Source organism: Gorilla gorilla, chromosome 23 (assembly GCF_029281585.2).
Source record: "Gorilla gorilla gorilla isolate KB3781 chromosome 23, NHGRI_mGorGor1-v2.1_pri, whole genome shotgun sequence".
In the NCBI taxonomy this organism is placed as follows: Eukaryota; Metazoa; Chordata; class Mammalia; order Primates; family Hominidae; genus Gorilla; species Gorilla gorilla.
The window spans coordinates 33345123-33364646 of record NC_086018.1 but is presented as its reverse complement, the minus strand read 5'-3'; the positions used below and the strand labels follow the sequence as shown (position 1 = coordinate 33364646).

The window sequence follows — 19524 nt, the reverse complement described above, 5'->3', positions numbered from 1 at the left end:
GCTGTCCCAGCTTCTTCCTATTTCTGCTCTGAACTGTGCTGACTCAGACATGAAACTTGCCCCTTCCCCAGTTCCCCAAAACCCTACTCTTTTTTTTTTTTTTTGAGATGGAGTCTCGCTCTGTCGCCCAGGCTGGGGTGCAATGGCGCCATCTCTGCTCACTGCAACTCCACCTCCCGGGTTTGGGCAATTCTCTTGCCTCAGCCTCCCAAGTAGCTGGGATTACATGCGCCCGCCTCCACGTCTGGCTAATTTTTTGTATTTTTAGTAGAGATGAGGTTTCACCATGTTGGCCAGGCTAGTCTCGAACTCCTGACCTCAGGTGATCCATCCGTCTCTTCCGCCCAAAGTGCTAGGATTACAGGGGTGAGTCACCGTGCCTGGCCCAAAACCCTACTCTTGACAAATACTTATGAGCAGAGCATTTACTAAAGATCTCAGGGCCACAGAGAGGGGTGACATTAGACAGAACCTAGAGAACAATCTAATACAGCATCTGTTCTTCCGAATCTTTTTTGGCTACTCCTCTCCCTTCCCTCCCTCCACCCCAGTAGTTCACCTCTGATCCTACCCCAACTCTTTGCCTGGGGCCCAGTAGCTCACCCTCTCCTGCCTTCTCTCTCTTCCCTTTCCCCGTTCTTGTCTCTGTGCTCTCAGGCCCTCTTCCAGATGGCCCGGTAGGATTCACCTCCCTCTTAAGAGCAGAGCAGTCCAGCTGTCTCCAGCTCCCTCCCCAAGCTTGCAGATCCAAAGTCACTGTGCACAAACATGGACATGAGAGAGCTTCCTTTTCTCCAACCATTGTCTTCAACCATGCCCAGCCTCCACCAGAGTCCTCTGTGACATCTTGGGTGGTTTTGCTAACTTTCTTGTCATTTTCAAGTACAAAAAAGTCCAATCTTGGCGCAGTGGATCACACATGTAATCCCAGCACTTTGGGAGGCCGAGGTGGGTGGATTGCTTGAGCTCAGGAGTTTCAGACGAGCCTGGCCAACATGATGAAACCCTATCTCTGCTACAAACACAAAAATTAGCCAGACATAGTGGCACACGCCTGTAATCCCAGCTACTTGGGTGGCCGAGGCAGGAGAATCACTTGAACCCAGGAGGCAGAGGCTGCAGTGAGCCGAGATAGTGCCACTACACTCCAGCGTGGGTGACAGAATGAGATCCCGTCTCAAAAAAAAAAAAAAGTCCAGTCTTGAAGTTTAATCTCACATCGAATTTGATATCCCCTCCTCCCTCCCCTTAGCACTTCAGGAGGCTATGGCCAGCTCCTTCGCTCTCCCTTCCTTGCCTCTGTCTCCTGGGTCCCTGTGTTGCAGAGTTGAGGTGAGGGGATGGGAGGGCAAAGCCATGTTTACGTGGGGACGGCGCAGAAGCCAGGGTGGCCGTCGATGGAGGTGCCCAATGCGTGTGAAGGCCAAGGCTGGCAGGAGCCGTGGTGGAGCCCCTGGCCAGCAGTGAGCATGGCTATCTTCAGCTCCTGCCCTTTCGGGTTGGGGTTCTGCTCCAAACAGTGGGTGGGCCCAGAGGGGCTGGGCAAACAGAGGCTGTGCTGTTAGTTCCCTCAGATGAGGCTGCCCAGGCAACTGGAGCACTTTTGGATGGAACGAGATACTGCATTGGTGTATTAAAAGTCTGATTACCGCCGGGCGCAGTGCCTCACACCTGTAATCCCAGCACTTTGGGAGGTCGAGGTGGGTGGATCACTTGAGGTCAGGAGCTCGAGACCAGCCTAGCCAACATGGTGAGACCCCATCTCTACTAAAAATACAAAAATTAGCCAGGTGTGGTGGCATGTGTCTGTAATCCCAGCTACTCGGGAGGCTGAGGCAGGAGAATCACTTGAACCCGGGAGGCAGAGGTTGCAGTAAGCCGATATTGCGCCACTGCACTCCAGCCTGGGGGACACAGCGGGACTCTGTCTCAAAAAAAAAAAAAAAAAAAAAAAGTCTTGATTACTGATGCCCAAAAGGGAAAAATATTAACAACTCAATGCATTGTGGAATGTTTTCTGGCCAAAAACCAAAACAAACAAAACTCTTCTAAATCCATAGTCTTGGGGAGAGACCGTGATAGAAGATTTCCTTGAGGAGAGAAGGTTTTAGAACCCACTGGCCTAGTTGGTCTCTGAGGCTGAAAGTTCTGTGGGAGCCCAGAGCACGGTGCAGGGTGCTGGGGAGGGCCTTCTGAAGACAGATTTCCCAGCTGTCCTCCATTCGCCCACCTCCTGCGGGGCAGGTGCTGTGGAGGACCGGGATTCTAGTTTCAGTTCTTTTACAAATTTGCTGTGTGGCCTTGGGCAAGTCTCTGCACTGGTCTGGGCCTGAGAAGGGATCCTGAGGGAGGGCCCCACCTCAGCAGCCAGCCTTCTCCCTGCAGGGGTCCACTGGCCTCTGCAGCCTAAGTGGCTTGCAGGGCTCAGGGCCACTCATACAGATAATGTACACAGTGACTTTTCTAGCCCCAAGGCAGCCCTAGGCACAGCCCCAGGCCCAGAATAGAGTGCACTTCATCCTGATCCCCCAGGGACCTTTTCTCCCCAGAAAAGAGGACTCAATGTTTCCACTTGCCGGCTGTGTGGCTTTGGATTAGCTAGTTGACTTTTCTGACCTCACCCCCTCCTTTGTAAAATGAAGATTCTTTTTTTTTTTTTTAATTTATATATTTTTTGAGATGGAGTCTCACTCTTGTTGCCCAGGCTGGAGTACAGTGGCACAATTTCGGCTCACTGCAGTCTCCGCCTCCCGAGTTCAAGCGATTCTTCTGCCTCAGCCTCCCTGGTGGCTGGGATTACAGGCACCCACAAGCATGCCTGGCTAATTTTTGCATTTTTAGTAGAGACAGGGTTTCACCATGTTAGCCAGGCTGGTCTTGAACTCCTGACCTTGGGTGATCCACCCACCTCGGCCTCCCAAAGTGCTGGGATTACAGGCGTGAGCCACCGCGCCTGGCTGAAGATTCATTTTTAACAGAGCTTCCAAGGGCTCCAGTGAGGGCAGGGTCCTGTGGGGAGCATGGGCAGCACCCGCATTCCTCAGTTCACCCACTTGCTTTCCCCTTTCCTAGGGGTACCCCAGGGCAGGTGCAAGGATGTCCCCGGCTTGGGTTTCGCTTCCCTCCTGCCCCTAGGCGGTCAGCTTCCTGTGCGGGCATTCAGCAGGGTGTGTGGGCAGCCGCCTCCACCCATTGGTCCCACTGAAGCTTGGGCAGGTGTTTCCCTATCCCTGCTGGTCCTGGAGGGGGAGATAAACCCGGGGTCCTGCTTCCTTCTCTTGTAGATATTTGAGTTTCTTTCCTCGTATTTCTTTCCTTTTTGGAAGGAGGATTATGGAATTTGGGCGTTGATAGGGCAGAAAAGCAGAGTGCAAAGAGGACTTACGCTCTCTTAAATCAAGCCAATTAACAGATGGGGAAACTGAGGCCCAGAGAGAGGAAAAGGCTTGCTCCAAATCAAACAGGAAGTCAGTGTCTGTGCACCACTGGAAGCTCGGTTGGCTGACTCCTGGGCTGTGCTTGGGCCTGACACAGGGGGCCCCAGGAGTCCCCACCCTCCACCCTGCACTGACTTCCCTGTGCTCGTGCGTGGGTGGGGGCTGCTTCCTCCCCGGGCAGGCTGGGCTGGCACACAGAGCCTCCTGGGCCCCTGCACCAGGTAGGGAGGCAGTACACTCGTCAGGGCAGGCCCCTCCCCTCCCTGGGCCTCCATTTCCCTGTCTGTACATTTCTCACCCGCCTCAAGAGGTCCAAGTGCCCTGCCAACCTGACTCTGACCCACTGGGGATTTGGGGCCCTTGTCAGCTTGGGTTCCTTCCCTCTGCTGGCCAGCCTGGTCCACGGTGCACACAGGGTGCAGGGCCAGCCTGCAGCAGGGGCAGGAAGACGTCACAGGAGTCCTGAGTCAGAGGCAAGGGGTGAGGATTCGGCCCGGCGAAGCTGCTTCCTCCAGTCTCGCCCTGTACCAGGGTGGGTGGAAGTGAAACCTGCCAGCTTACCCGCTTGGGTCTGCTCTGAAAAAACAAGCGGACATGGGGACCAGGAGAGCAGCCCCAGCCCAGCTCCCAGCACCTGTATCTCCCTCCACTCTGCCGGCACCCCTGCTCACTCCTGGTCCCATGGCTAATCCTTGGATCTAAGGCTAGGCTGCCCTAGGATGAATCTAGCCACCCTCAAACTCCCACTAGGGCAGGGGGCAGGGGGCAGGGAGTGGAGGCGGGTGTTTCATGTGGCAGCCCCTCTGAAGACACTGTGGCCACCTGCAAAAGAGCAGTGTGTCTGGGAGAATGGACCCAGGGCCTAGAGGGCAGCAGAGGGCAATACAGGGCTGCTTCGTCCCTTTGAATTCATATGTTGAATCGCTAAACCCTAGTATATCAGAATGCGATTGTATTTGGAGGTAGGACCTTTAAAGAAGTGCCAGGCACTGTGGCTCCCACCTGTAATCCCAGCACTTTGGGAGGCCGAGACAGGTGAATCACCTGAGGCTGGGAGTTTGAGACCAGCCTGGCCAACATGGAGAAAACCCGTCTCTACTAAAAATACAAAATTAGCCAGGTGTGATGGCACATGCCTGTAATCTCAGCTACTCAGGAGGCTGAGGCAGGATAATGGCTTGAACTGGGAGGCGGAGGTTGCAGTAAGCCGAGATCGCGCCATTGCACTCCAGCCTGGGCAACAAGAGTGAAACTGTCTCAAAAAAAAAAAAAAAAAAAAAAAAAAAAAGTGATTAAGGTACAATAGGTCATTAGGTGGACTCTAATCCTTGATGAATGGTGTCCTTATAAAAATGGGACTTTTGAACATAGAGAGATGCAGAGGGGATATGATGTGAGATCCCAGGGAGAAGACGACCATATACAGCCAAGGAGGGGCCGGAAGGAACCAACTGAACAGATGGAGTCCACGTCCTTGATGTTGAACTTCAGCCTCTAGAACTGTGAGAAAGAAGATTTCTGTGTCTAGGGGCCTATCTGTGGGGCAGGGTGGTGGCGGTCCACGCGGAGAGGGTGGGAGGCACTGGGCAGGACGGGACAGTGGTGGCAACAGAGATTGGTTTCTGCGGGGATGGAGGGAGAGAAGGAATGAAGGACGGCGGGAAGCAGGTTTCTCACTGCTGGAGAAGGGAGTTACACACAGGGGAAGGGCGGAAAAGAGAAGGAATCTGTGGTAGAGCTGGAGTTACTGGGCGAGCTCATGATTTGTCTACACGTGCAGACAGAAACGGCAATGCACACGGATCTCAGCGTGTCGGCTGAGAAGGCGCGGGAGCAGGGGCCCCAGCAACGGCACACCGGGGCTCTGTAAAGAGAGGGAGGGGACCGAGCTCGCTTTTGCCCACCCAAAGCTCCCGTGGCTGAGCTCCCAGCTTGTCTCACCGAATCCTCCCCACAACCCTGTGAATCGGGACGTGTAAGAAGATCTGAGGCTTCCAGAGATGAAATCCCTTGTGCAGTCCCACAGCAGAGCCCGGCGGTGAACCCAGACCCTCGGACTCCAGCTCCCAGCCCCATCACCATTGTTACTCAGCCCCACCAGTCAGAGGGCGTGTGTGCGTGTGTGTGTGCGCGCGCGCGCCTGTGAGCTCGCGCGGGGCAGGAGCGGGCAGGAGCCGGCAGCACCCGCCCCTTTCTCCCGGTGTCCGTACCCGGGAGGGGCTGATTTGGCCGCGGTGGACTCCACCCTAGTGCCCCGGCAAGCCCTGTACATGCAGCGCTGCTGCCATCTCGTGGTCGCCTTGAAACACTGACCCTGAGCAGGGGCCATAGACCGTGCTCAGGACTCAGAACTGGGCCTACCTCCAGCCACCTTGGAGCGGGCAAAGGCTTCCTAAAGCGCCTATCGAGAGCCCGCAGAGCCCAATCCAGGAAAGCCAGGGGGACCCTGCCGCGTTGCCGGGATCAAGACAGCCCTGACCCTCTTAGGGTTAGCAGCCCAGACCAGGAGGAAAGACAGACACAGTCCTTTGGTTCTCCCCCAGTGCGGAGTAGGGACAGACGTCATTCTGGAGCTGGGAAGGCAATACCAGCGGCAGAGCAGAGGTCCCTAGAATTACTGAGGAGTCTGAGGGGCAGGGCTCTGAGCCAGGTGTCTGGAGCAGAGGCCATTCTGGAAGGGAGCGGGGAACCATCCGTGACAATAACAACATGTACAGAGCATTGTCTACATGGCAGGTGCTGAGTTACTTGTCGGCTCAGTCAACCCTAACAACCCTATGAGGCAGCGAGTGTTATTTGCCCATTTTACCAGTGAGAAAACAGAGGCACAGAAAGGTTAAGTAATTTGCCTAAGGTCACACAGCCCAGAAGTGGCCGGTCTGGGAGGTGGGTACTGACACTAGGGCAGGAAGTGGAGGGGTCGGTGTCCAGGCCCAGGGTGGGATCGTGGTGGCCCAGGGGAGCCAGGAGGGAGAGGGCTTGGTGGAGGCTCTGCAAAAGGCTTCCTCAAAGATAGGGCTCGGGCTGCCCCCCAGGCACCCTTTCCCCTGCCCACCAGCCCCTCCCAGCTCCACTCAACCCCTCCCCCCCATGCCCCCGGCCCAGTGCCTTCCGATGTAGCTGGGCCCAGCAGGAGCTGTGGCACCTCGTTAATCCTGCCCTGTGGTGCCAGGTGGAGGCCCTGCTGCTCCCATCAGACAGCTGGCCCTCATTTTCTTGGGGCCAAGACTTCCTGCAGCTGTAAAATGATCCCGCCCAGGCCTGCGGCCTCAGACAGAGCCTGCTGCCAGGGAACCCAGCCTGACTGCGCTGATGAATTCCCGCCAGCGCCGCCCCCAAGCCCCCATGTAGCCCCAGCAGCCTTTCTCTGAAGGAGGCCTTCAGGCAGCCCGGAACTGTTCCAGCCAGCCAAGCCGAGACCTCTGCAGGGGCCACCTCCTGCCTGGCATTCAAGGCCCTCCATGGCCCAGCCCGCCCCATCTTACCTCGGCAGCCTTAGGCCGTCCTCACAGAGAGCCTCCTGGCCCTGGGCGTCCCGTCCCATCTTCTTCATTTCACAGCGCGAAACAATGATTGAGTTTATGTCTGTCTGTCTCGTCCCTTTCCCTCCCACGTGACCCCACAGGGCTGGCACCTGGCCGCTTCACTTCTGTCTGGCGGGCACCTAGCGCTATGCTGTGTGCAGCTGGCTCCCAGGGGATGCACCCACAGGGAGGAATGAACAACCTGGCAGTTTTCACCCTTAGCAGGGACCTGAGACCCTCCCAGCCCTGGGGGCCATCTGTGGAAGTTTCCTTGGGTTTCCCAGCTAACACAGGGGAGAGGAGGCCTTGGCTTTGATCCTTGTAAAATCACAACTCCCCTCTAAGAGGTCCCCAGTTAAGTAGGGAGAGAATGAGGGAAGCAGGCAGTGGGGTGTGGGTGGGGCAGGCAGGTGAGGCAGCAGTGAGGAAGGTTGGGGGTCCCAGTCTTCCATTACTTAGTGTATGACCAGGCAAGTCCCTTCCTCCCTCAGCCTCAGTTTCTCCACTTGTAACTGGTGGCCAACACCATTGACCCCCTGGGGCTGTTGTGAGGTACGGAAAGGGCCGGGCCAGGGTAGGGCACCTGGCAGGAGCTCACAGATGCCCTGGATGTGGCAGAGGGAGCCTGGCCTGGACCATGAGCATCCTGATGGTGGCAGGGCCTCCCCCTCCCCTGCCTGGCACCAGTGTGCCTGCCCCCAGCTGCTTTCCTTGCCCCAATTCCATCTTGAGGGCTGGGCTGGGCCTGGTCTCCTGTATGCCCAGCTCCAGACCATACCTCAGATGGCAGGTGCTGCCTGCCCACTGCCCATGGGAACCAGTGGCTGCTCACACAGACCTCGGCCCTCTCCCAGGAGCCCAGGACCCTGTGGACCCAATTCCTTTGGCCTCACACCGTTCCCCGACCGTGTCTTGGGCCAGGAGGCTCCAACATGCCTCAGCAGTGACTCCCAGGGAGTCTGGCCTAGAGATCCCACACCTGAAAAGGCGGCACCCCAAGACCTGCGGCTCTTGAGCTGCCATGGAGGGAAGAGCTGACCCCCTGCACCTGACCTGGGGTCCAGCGTCTGGAACTGTGTGCCATGTCTTCCCAACTTAGCTTTGGTGCCTGGAAATTGGGGAGGATGTGCTTCTGCATGAGGAAATGCTGGCACATGACAACTGCATGAGCTTCCTCCTCTGAGCTGGGCGGCTCATGGAGTCCTAGTCTCCGCATCTGTACATCGAGGACGCTCACTTTGCTTCTCCCAGGCTGTTGTGATGCTACGAGCCAGTGTGTAGCCCCAGGCTGTGCCTGGCACCCAGCCTCGGAAGGCCAGCATCCTCCTGTGGCCTGTGCACCCCACATGCGCACACAGTCCACACGGGTCCCCGCCCTTGTGATTAGTGTGCTCTGTGCAGGGCAGGAGCTGGCCTCATGGAACAGCAGCACGAAGGTGCCTTGAGGAGGGAGGGAAGTCAGCTGGGGAGGGCATGCATCCTCCGGGCAGGGGCGGTGGCTGGAGCCTGCCATGTGAGGTGGGAGGAGGCGGCACCTGGGTAGTGCAGCTGGGTGCTTGCTCCTGTCCTTCCGCCTGCACCATCTACAGATGCTCACCTCTTGGGTGGCCCCCAGCCCTGCCCAAAGTAGTCGCTGCCTCTGTGAGGCCAAGAAGTCATTTCTCACCAGGAGACTTGACAATGCTGCTAGCAGGGTGGTTTTCTACCTTTAATTGGGGATACAAAAGGCACCTCTCCCAGTACAAGAGGATCAACCAAGAGGTGAGCCCCAGTGCTGTGGTGCCCGGCCAGAAGGAACAGAGGAAGGATGGAGGGCAAGGCAGCGGAGGGGCGGTGGGGCCCCAGCATCCCCTGAAGCCTCACCTGCAGCCTGGGGCTGATGAGATCTCGCCCACTGCGCGCAGAGTTGCAGCTTCGTACCTGGGCCGCCGCAGCTCCTCAGAGGGCCTCCGCACCTCCACACCCTACCCTCAGTGGCCAGCCAAAGCCATGGGGCCCCATGCAGCAGAGCAGGGAAGGGACAAGAGGCTCGGCAGAATTTCCACTGTGGCCAGCCTCCAGCCAGGCCTCGACTGGCAGTGTAGGCTCTGAAGGGCTCCTTGGGGCATGGGCCCGGAGCAGGGTATCACTCAGTGAAGGAGAGTCACACTGGGTCAAGCAGCCAGCCAGCCAGCCAGCCTGTCCTGGGGCCTCCACTTCTCAGCAAAGTCTCATGGTCAGCTGGGGTGGGAAAGGAGGCAGAGCAGCCAGATCCCACTGCAGCGCAGACCTGTCCCCCAGTTCATCCCACTGCTTCCACACCCCCAGCCACAGCTGGGGCAGCTCTGTCTTCAAAGAGGAAAAAAAGGGGGTAACAAGCCACCCCCAAAGCAGCCTTAACACCAGAGGAGGGAGGGGAGGTCCCAGCCTAAGGGTGTGAGAGCAGTGGGGACCTGGGCTGCAGGGTGCCAGACCCCACACTCATAAGGCAAACAGCATGTCATCATCTTTCTCCTGGGTCTTCTTCCGGGGCGCTGGGCCAGGTGGGGGACCCGGGGGCCCCTCAGCTGAGGGGCTGGAGAGGTTGGGCAATCGATCCGCGGCTTTGGCCCGTTCTTCCAGGAATTTGTCAAATTCTAGAGGAAAGGGAGAGGGTGAGGGTAGGCCCTGAGGCCAGAGCCCTGGGGAAAGGAGAGGGCGGGCAGGGGCGGGGACTACTACCTTCGCTGGTGACCCCCTTAGGCTCTTCCACATCATTGCCCTGGGAGGGTAGAAGGAAAGGAGGCAGAGGTTAGCCGGGCCCCCAGTACAGTCAGCCCGGGGCAGTGGGGCTGCAGCTCGGGCCCTGCTGAACCTCAGCACTGGGTCCCAGCTCAGGCTCTGCACGCCCCCGCCACTCAGGTCCCAGGACCTGGACCTGGGCTCCTCCCTGAGCCGTAGGACCTTCCTTGGGTGGCACCTGACTTCCTGAGCCTTGTGTTTTCCTTCTGTAAAATGGGGGTGGGGAATGGGGGCGGGGTGGGGGCTGAAGCTAACTTGGAGGGTTGCTGGGAAGCTGAAATGGGATAACACACAGCACGCCAAGCCTAGCACCTGGTGCCCAGTGGGACCTTGATGAGTGCTGGTTCCTTTCCTTGGAGGGTCACAAGGGGTGGGTGGTCCTCACCCCTGGGGGGAAAGGCTGACATCCAGAGGCTGAGGGCCATTCATGCTAACACTGCAAACTAGGGAGGGGGTGAGGCTTCTGCCACCAGACAGAAAGCCTGAGTCCTTGGTCTGTGGCTTAGTCCTGGGCAGAAACCGTCTCTTCACCTGCAGAAGGCGGCTTCTGGGCCTGAAGTGCCCATGTGGGCCTTGGTGCCCAGAGACGGGGTGGCAGATGCTGCGGTAGGAGCCCTGGATGGAGAAGCTGAGTCTGGCCCTGCCCCTTCTGCTCCCTGGGAGGGTGGCAGGGCTTGGGGTCCCCATGACTGGCACCCGCCCTCCTCCTCCTGGGTGCTTCCCCTTAGAGGACAGCTACTTATCGGTCTTCTGATCTGTAAACAGGGTGGTGATGGGTTCCCTCTGCAAGTGGCTGGAGTCTTCTGAGCTACTGCAGGTAAGAGCCTGGCGCTGTTATGCTTCCTCGGTTAGCCTCTCTAGCCTGGCCTGATGTCCCTAAGGTGGGCTGACACCCACTGGGACCTCACCTTGGGAGCAGGCTCTGGGAAGCAGCCGAGAGGCTACTGTGCCCAGGACTTCTCTGGGGGGTGTGCCAAACACAAGGTGGGCAGGTGGCAGGAGATGGGGACTTTAAGTGCGCCCCTCTGCTCTCAGGGTGCTATATGCTATACAAGTCTACCCTGGCCCCATGGGTCATTTCTTGGTGAGAACAACGGGTCCTCCTGCTGTGTGGGTGAGGAGTGGGCCCCAACATACCACGTCAGTGGACAGCCACTGCTCGATGTCCTCCATGAGGCAGGCCTGGGTGACTGGGATCTGGAAGGAAGGGCAGAGGGTAAGGCAGTGCCCTAGGTGACAAGGTGGAAGACGTGCCAGCTCAGTGCCCTGCAGCTGGGTGGCCCTGGGCAGCCTCCCACCCCAGCCTCAGCTGCCTAGCTGCCCGGACCCACCACTGGGCCCGCTGTGCCAGGCTGTGGGCGATGGAGGTGCAGAGCCAGGAGACTAAGCAGGGGACCGGGCTCCCAGCAGCTGGAGCAGGGCCAGGGGTCAGAGGGAGCTCCTTCCCCTTGAAGAGAAGAACCCCAGTTCCGACACACCCTTCAGGCAGGATTCTAGGCTGGAGGAGGGGCTTTGGGCAATGGCCTGGGGCACGGGCTATGCTGCAGGTGCTCAGGAGCATCTGACAAAAGACACGCCAAGCCCAAGGTCAGACCCCAGGCATTTTCTCCAGCTGTGAAGGCTGGGATGGGGACGTGGTTAGTGGGCCAGGGGTCCCCAGGTTCCATCCCCTGGTGTCTCTGCAGACGCAGATTTCATGATAGAAGGGGGCATAGCAGGGCCTGAGAGCAGAGGCGCCAAGTTGACCAGACAAGGCCAGGTGGGTAGACCCAGAGGGGTGGCGCTACAGATGGGGACATTTCACTTTCGGCCACAAAGACATGGGCTGTGCCACGATGGCTCCCACACAGGGGCAGGAGTTGGAGGCTTTCCTCTCTAACGGCTTCTGCAGGGGCAGACTCCAGTTGGAGGTCATGGGCACAGACTTCAGAGTGAGAAAGAGCTGGACCTAGCTCACCCCTTAACACAGTGTGACTCTGGGTGGGTTACTTAACTTCTCTGCGCCTGATTTCCCTCGTCCTTAGGGTGAGGCTAGCAGCAGTACTTACCGTCCAGGTGGCTGTGAGGATGAAATGGGATGTCAAAAGCTTAGCACAGGGCCTGGCATGGAGGAGATGCTCAAGAAACCAATAGGCCAGTTCCTATTTACTATTAATCAGTAATGGCACTAATAGCACTAGTTACTAGTGAGCTACTTTGGAAAAGACAAAGTCTTTCCCCAACCAGGCCAGTTTGGTTTCCAAGCTCTGTCACCCAGCACCTGAGGACCCCCCAGGCAGGAGCAGAGCCCAGAGAGAAGGCAGGAGCCGACTTCCCAGCAGCAGTGGCAGCAGCAAGTGCCCAGCTGCGCACACTGGCTCCGTCTCCCGCTCCGCTATCCCCATCGTCTCTTAGCCGCCAGACGGGCTACCTTGTCCTTGCCCGAGACTCAAGAGCAGGAACCGGGCACAGAGGAGCTGCGGAAGCTGGGCTGGCCGGGCCAACCTGGAAACAGCCCGAGCCCTGGGGTCCCGCAAGACCCTCAGCTGCCCCTCCTTGCTCCTCTGGGCCTTCTCCTGGGTCCTACTCCCTTGGACAGCAGCATAGTGCCCCACGCCCATGCCTGGCAGGAGCCCTGCGAGCACCCCCAGCTTTCCGGGTGGCCGGGCCTGGCCCCTGCTCACCATGCCTTGTCTCACCATCCAGTCACTGAGGCTCTTCCCGCAGCCGCCTCCCATCTGGATGAGAGAGAGTCACGCTGATGGCGGAGGGACGGCAGCGCCAGGGCCACTGGAGGGCGCAGCTTCTAACGGGGGTGCGCCTTTCGGGTCAGGAGGCCTGCTGCCACTTTGGGAGGCGTGTGTGTGTAGGGGTGTGTGTAGGTGTGTCGGTGTATGTGTAGGTGTGTGTGTAAGGGTGTGTATGTAGGTGTATAAGTGTAGGTGTGGTATGTGCAGGTGTATGAGTGTAGGTGTGGTGTGTGTAGGTGTATGAGTGTAGGTTTGTAGGTGTAGGTGTAGGTTGTGTAGGCATAGATATATGTGGTGTGTGTAGGTGTATGTGGTGTGTGTAGGGGGTGTGTGTGCAGGTGTGTAGGTGTATGAGTGTGTAGGTGTGGTATATGCAGGGGTGTGTATGTAGGTGTATGAATGTAGGTGTGTATGTGTAGGTGTAGGTGTGTCTGTAGGTGTACATGTGTGGTGTGTGTAGGTGTGTATGTATGTGTAGGTGTAGGGGTGTGTGTGTAGGTGTAGATGCATGTGGTGTGTGTGTAGGTGTGGGTGTAGATGTGTGTGGCGTGTGTGTAGGTGTATGAGTGTGTAGGTGTGGTGTGTGTAGGGGTGTGTGTAGGTGTATGAGTATAGGTGTGGTGTGTGAAGGTGTGTGTGGTGGGTGTAGATGTGTGTGTGGTGTGTGTAGGTGTGTGTGTAGGTGTATGAGTGTAGGTGTGGTGTGTGGAGGTGTGTGTGGTGGGTGTAGATGTGTGTGGTGTGTGTAGGGGTGTGTGTAGGTGTATGTGTGTAGGTGTGTGTGTAGGTGTATGAGTGTAGGTGTGGTGTGTGGAGGTGTGTGTGGTGGGTGTAGATTGTGTGTGGTGTGTGTAGGGGTGTGTGTAGGTGTATGAGTGTGTAGGTGTGATGTGTGTAGGGGTGTGTGTAGGTGTATGAATGTAGGTGTGTGTGTAGGTGTGGTGGGTGTAGATGTGTGTGGTGTGTGTAGGGCTGTGTAGGTGTATGAGTGGAGGTGTGTGTGTAGGTGTGTGTGGTGGGTGTAGATGTGTGTGTGCAGTGTTTGTAGGGGTGTGTAGGTGTATGAGTGTGTGTGTGTAGGGCTGTGTGTGTAGGTGTATGGAGGTGTGGTGTGTGGAGAGGTGTGTGGTAGGTGTAGATGTGTGTGGTGTGTGTGGGGGTGTGTAGGTGTATGGGTGTGTAGGTGTGGTGTGTGTAGGGCTGTGTATGTAGGTGTATGAGTGGAGGTGTGGTGTGTGGAGGTGTGTGTGGTGGGTACAGATTGTGTGTGGTGTGTGTAGGGGTGTGTGTGTGTAGGCGTATGAGTGGAGGTGTGGTGTGTGTAGGTGTGTGTGGTGTGTGTGTGGGTGTGTGTGGTGTATGGTTGTGTAGGTGTGTGTGTAGGGCTGTGTCTAGGTGTATGAGTGGAGGTGTGGTGTGTGGAGGTGTGTGTGGTGGGTGATGTGTGTGTGGTGTGGGGGTGTGTAGGTGTATGAGTGTGTAGGTGTGGTGTGTGTAGGGGTGTGTGTAGGTGTATGAGTGGAGGTGTGTGTGGTGGGTGTAGATGTGTGTGTGTGGTGTGGAGGTGTGTGTGGTGGGTATAGATGTGTGTGTGGTGTGTGTAGGGGTGTGTGTAGGTGTATGAGTGTGTAGGTGTGGTGTGTGTGTAGGGGTGTGTAGGTGTATGAGTGTGTAGGTGTGGTGTGTGTGTAGGGGTGTGTAGGTGTATGAGTGGAGGTGTGTGTGGTGTGTGTAGGTGTGTGGTGGGTGTAGATGTGTGTGTGGGGGGGTGTGTGTAGGTGTATGGGTGTGTAGGTGTGTGTGCAGGGCTGTGTGTGTAGGTGTATGAGTGGAGGTGTGTGTGTGCAGGTGTGTGGTGGATGTAGGTGTGTTGTGGTGTGTGGGTGTGTGTAGGTGTATGAGTGTGTAGGTGTGTGTAGGGGTGTGTAGGTGTATGAGTGGAGGTGTGTGTGGTGGGTGTAGATGTGTGTGTGGTGTGTGTGGTGTATGGGTGTGTAGGTGTGTGTGTAGGGGTGTGTAGGTGTAAGAGTGGAGGTGTGTGTGGAGGGTGTAGATGTGTGTGTGGTGTGTGTGGGTGTGTGTGGTGTATGGGTGTGTGTAGGGGTGTGTGTGTAGGTGTATGTGTAGGTGTGGTGTGTGTAGGTGTGTGTGGTGGGTGTAGATGTGTGTGGTGTGTGTAGGGGTGTCTGTGTAGGTGTATGAGTGTAGGTGTGGTGTGTGGAGGTGTGTGGTGGGTGTAGATAGGTGTGTGTGGGTGTGTGTGGTGTAGGGGTGTGTAGGTGTGTGTGTAGGGGTGTGTAGGTGTATGAGTGGAGGTGTGTGTGGAGGTGTGTGTGGTGGGTGTAGATGTGTGTGGTGTGTGTGGGTGTGTGTGGTGTATGGGTGTGTGTAGGTGTGAGTGTAGGTGTGGTGTGTGTAGGTGGGTGTAGATGTGTGTGTGGTGTGTAAGTGTATGAGTGTAGGTGTGGTGTGTGGAGGTGTGTGTGGTGGGTGTAGATATGTGTGTGTGGTGTGTGTGTAAGTGTATGAGTGTAGGTGTGGTGTGTGGAGGTGTGTGTGGTGGGTGTAGACATGTGTGTGTGGTGTGTGTGTAAGTGTATGAGTGTAGGTGTGGTGTGTGTAGGTGTGTGGTGGGTGTAGATGTGTGTGTGGTGTGTGTAGGGGTGTCTGTGTAGGTGTATGAGTGTAGGTGTGGTGTGTGGAGGTGTGTGTGGTGGGTGTAGATAGGTGTGTGTGGGTGTGTGTGGTGTAGGGGTGTGTAGGTGTGTGTGTAGGCGTGTGTAGGTGTATGAGTGGAGGTGTGTGTGGTGGGTGTAGATGTGTGTGTGGTGTGTGTAGGGGTGTCTGTGTAGGTGTAAGAGTGTAGGTGTGGTGTGTGGAGGTGTGTGTGGTGGGTGTAGATAGGTGTGTGTGGGTGTGTGTGGTGTAGGGGTGTGTAGGTGTGTGTGTAGGGGTGTGTAGGTGTATGAGTGGAGGTGTGTGTGGTGGGTGTAGATGTGTGTGTGGTGTGTGTAGGGGTGTCTGTGTAGGTGTATGAGTGTAGGTGTGGTGTGTGGAGGTGTGTGTGGTGGGTGTAGATAGGTGTGTGTGGGTGTGGTGTAGGGGTGTGTAGGTGTGTAGGGGTGTGTGGGTGTATGAGTGGAGGTGTGTGTGGAGGTGTGTGTGGTGGGTGTAGATGTGTGTGTGTGGTGTGTAAGTGTATGAGTGTAGGTGTGTGTGGAGGTGTGTGTGGTGGGTGTAGATATGTGTGTGTGGTGTGTAAGTGTATGAGTGTAGGTGTGGTGTGGAGGTGTGTGTGGTGGGTGTAGACGTGTGTGTGGTGTGTGTAGGTGTGGTGTGTGTCTAGGTCTATGGGTGGAGGTGTGTGTGGAGGTATGTGTGGTGGGTGTAGATAGGTGTGTGTGGTGTGTGTGTAAGTGTATGAGTGTAGGTGTGGTGTGGAGGTGTGTGTGGTGGGTGTAGACGTGTGTGTGGTGTGTGTAGGTGTGGTGTGTGTCTAGGTCTATGGGTGGAGGTGTGTGTGGAGGTATGTGTGGTGGGTGTAGATAGGTGTGTGTGGTGTGTGTGTAAGTGTATGAGTGTAGGTGTGGTGTGTGGAGGTGTGTGTGGTGGGTGTAGACGTGTGTGTGGTGTGTGTAGGTGTGGTGTGTGTCTAGGTCTATGGGTGGAGGTGTGTGTGGAGGTATGTGTGGTGGGTGTAGATAGGTGTGTGTGGTGTGTGTGTAGGTGTATGAGTGTAGGTGTGGTGTGTGGAGGTGTTTGTGGTGGGTGTAGACGTGTGTGTGGTGTGTGTAGGTGTGGTGTGTGTGTAGGTCTATGGGTGGAGGTGTGGTGTGTGGAGGTGTGTGTGGTGGATGTGGCGGCTGGTGTAGAGGGATGAGGCAGGTATTGTGGTACCCACCGGCGGGTGAGCCACAACAGCTCTGGGATGCCAGCGCCCTGGGTAGGCTGAGGCAGAGCTGACAGCAAACTAAACAAAGCTTCTCAACTCTCTCCACAAGGATCCCAGAGGCTGGGCCTCAGCAACCCCAGGACAGCAGGGCAGGCGGCTGTCAGATGGTCTGGAGGCTCCCGGTAGGGTCTGACAGGCACCCAGGTTTTAGAAACATCAGTTTATCCAACCTTCTCACATTCATCCATGGCACACACGCAGTTTCCTAGGGCCCCAGAGTGGAGGGAGACGAGAGTCCTGCTCCCAGCCCGTCGCCCTGTGCCTGGCTGGTTCACCCTACTCAGACCAGCATGGGGCCTGGCACATGGCACACGGCACACAGCAGGCATGTCAGGGAGTGAAGGAACTAAAACCTGGCACACAGCATGCAACACCACCTCGTCACACGACTTGTGAGTCCTGCTCTGAATCCCAGGGCGCAAACCTGGGCTGCGCACAATTGGCACTTGATTCTGTTTCTTTTTTTTTGAGATACAGTCTCACTATGTTGCCCAGGCTGGAGTGCAGTGGTACAGTCATAACTCACGATAACCTCAAACTCCTGGGTTTAAGTGATCCTCCCGCTTCAGCCTCCCAAGTAGCTGGTACTACAGGTACCTGCCACCGCGCCTGGTTTTGATGCTGTTTTGTACTTTGCTCTTGGGAATCATGTTCTCACGGTTTAGTGGGTGAAGGCCTTACCACCAGCCAGACTCCAGCACCCCAGGAGCAGGCATTTGCTCACAGAGTTTTAAGAAATCATACCCTGATTTGGCAGAAATGGCTTAAATCTCCCAGGTTATCGGAGATAAATCAGTGATAACCGGTTTATCAGCTTCTCTTTGCTGCCAGTGGAGTTGTGTGGTGCGTTTCCTCCCTGTGGGCGGGCTGCAAGGTGGTGTGGGAGCCAGGACACCTGGGCTCTAGTTTTAGTCACGCCTGAATTGCTGTGTGCCCCTAGGGAAGTGAACCCTGTCTCTGGGCTGCAGCAGGAGCAGATTGGCTGGGATTGCTGCCCACTGGGTGGTGGAGTCAACCTCTGACCACGAGAGGCCAGGTGGCCTGAGAGGGGAGCTCCTACAGCTGGCTCGCAGTGTGTCGGTTCCGATGAATCCCGACACACTGGAAGCCTGAGGCTGAGGAGGGAGAAACACACCTCCACTCACTCTCCTTTGCACCTTAGGGCTTTTCACAGCTCTAAGGTTACCAGCGTGGCTTAGAAGCCAGGCAGAACAATACCTACGAGACCCTGGGCAGGGTATCTCCCTGTCCTCAGCCTCAGTTTTCTCATCTGCAAATGGGATCAGGACATGGCGGTACTGTAAAGCGTAAGTGCCGTAATACTGTAGTGTGTGCCAGGCACCATACTGAGGACATTACACCTGTGGTTTCACTTAACCTCTCCCTGGAACTCAGTTTTCTCATCTGTAAAACGGGATAATAACATACCCTAAGGGTTTCTGTGATGACTCACTAAGAGAGGGGATGCAAAGTGCTTAGTGCAGGCCTGGCCCGGAGCACAGGCTCAGCAAATGATGGCTTACACCCGAAAAAGGACTGGAGGCTCTGACTGGTGTGTGCGGTGGATGTGACACGGGTGTGCAATGTGCTGTGCTTGGTGGCAGGTCACACACCACACATGGGAGGTACTGGATTCTCTTGTTGCCCACTGGGTGGTAGAGTCAACCTCTGTCCACGAGAGGCCTAGGTGGCCCACCCCAGCGTCCTCTACCTTGCCCTGTTCTGACTTGGGAATGGCTCCTGAGATGCTGGGAGACCCAGGAGCGGAGAGAGTGCCCTTGGGAGTCACGAAGACTTTGCCCACAGTGGACTGGCCTGGATGGTTTCCGCAACTCCTCCCTCCCTGCTTTCCTTCTTTTCTTGAGACATGGTCTTACTCCATTGCCCAGGCTGGAGTGTCGTAGTGCAATCTCAGCTCACCGCAACCTCCACCTCCTGGGCTCAAGCGATCCTCCCACCTCAGCTTCCTGAGTAGCTGGGACTAAAGGTGTGCGCCACCATGCCTGGCTAATTTTTAAATATTTTGTAGAGATGGGGTTTCCCCACGTTGCCCAGGTTGGTCTTGAACCCCTGACCTCAAGTGATCTGCCCACCTCGGCCTCCTAAAGTGCTGGGATTCCAGGTGTGAGCCACTGTGCCCGGCCCTCCCTGCTTTCCTAGCTTCCATCCTGATCTTTCAGATTGGAAGTCAAGTCCCTCCTGTGCTCAAGACTTCCCCGCGGCCTCCACCTCACTTAGGATGCAATCTGCAGCGCTCCTACCCGCGCTGAGGTCCTCTGGTCCCTGCTATATACCCATAGAGCTTCATTTCCTACCCCCAACCCCATGCTGGCCTCAGAAGTCCCCATGCTGCCTTGAGCCTCCTCTAGCCTCCTCGGCCCCGGGTCCACCACCCTCACTCCCCCGGACTCCCTGGACTCCCAGGTCCGGCTGTTTCTAACTGTCTCCCATGGGACCTGCTCTGTCTGCTCACTTGCTGGAGCAGAAATTCTCACACTGCCTGAAAAGCATCCAGATACACGTTGACATGCATGAGAGAATGGTGCTTGGAGGTCTTGCCAAAGCGTGTGGGGGTCACCCACAAAGTGTGCTCGGTGCTGGACAAGTGGCTGTCACTCAACACACAGTCAAGGAACTAAACGGAATTCAAAGAGCACCCTTGCATTTCTCCCTGCCGCTTTAGGGTCCGCTCTTTTATTCCTCTCTGCCCACACTCCTGCAGATTAAAAGTCTCTAGAGAGGCAGAGAGGAATATTATTGAACGGGCTCTAACTCCATGTAAAGCTCCCTAAATATATCCTCTCACACTTCTATTATAAACAAGTATAGGTGCTAGGATAAGCCCCAATGTACAGATAAAGAGACTGAGGGTCAGAAAGGCCAGTCATTTGCTTAAGGACACATAGCTGGTAACTGGTAGAGCTGGAATGTGAAGCCCGGGCCACTGGTCTCCAGTTTCTTTCTTTTTTTTTGAGACGGAGTCTTGCTTTGTCACCTAGGCTGGAGTGCAGTAGCACAATCCCTGCTCCCTGCAACTTCCACCATCTGGGTTCAAGCGATTCTCCTGCCTTAGCCTCCCGAGTAGCTGGGATTACAGGCATGTAATCCCACTAATTTTTGTG

At 56.4% G+C, this 19524-nt stretch overlaps 1 protein-coding gene across 3 annotated transcripts in view; it reads right to left on the bottom strand.

The window, feature by feature from the left end:
- Positions 1-8648: 8648 nt before the first annotated feature.
- TOM1 (target of myb1 membrane trafficking protein) overlaps positions 8649-19524 on the bottom strand; it is a 50531-nt gene continuing 39655 nt past the window's right edge. Inside the window, exons 13-15 of one of the 3 annotated variants that reach the window (XM_004063375.5) lie at positions 10859-10918; positions 9662-9701; positions 8649-9576 (exon numbers count right to left, since the gene is read on the bottom strand). In XM_004063375.5, the coding sequence (XP_004063423.2) occupies positions 9422-9576; positions 9662-9701; positions 10859-10918 (255 nt within the window). In that variant the 3' untranslated portion in view covers positions 8649-9421. Of the gene's footprint in view, positions 9577-9658; positions 9702-10858; positions 10919-19524 lie in introns of all 3 variants that reach the window. The other 2 variants (XM_019018527.3, XM_055374515.1) reach the window with 2 other exon arrangements.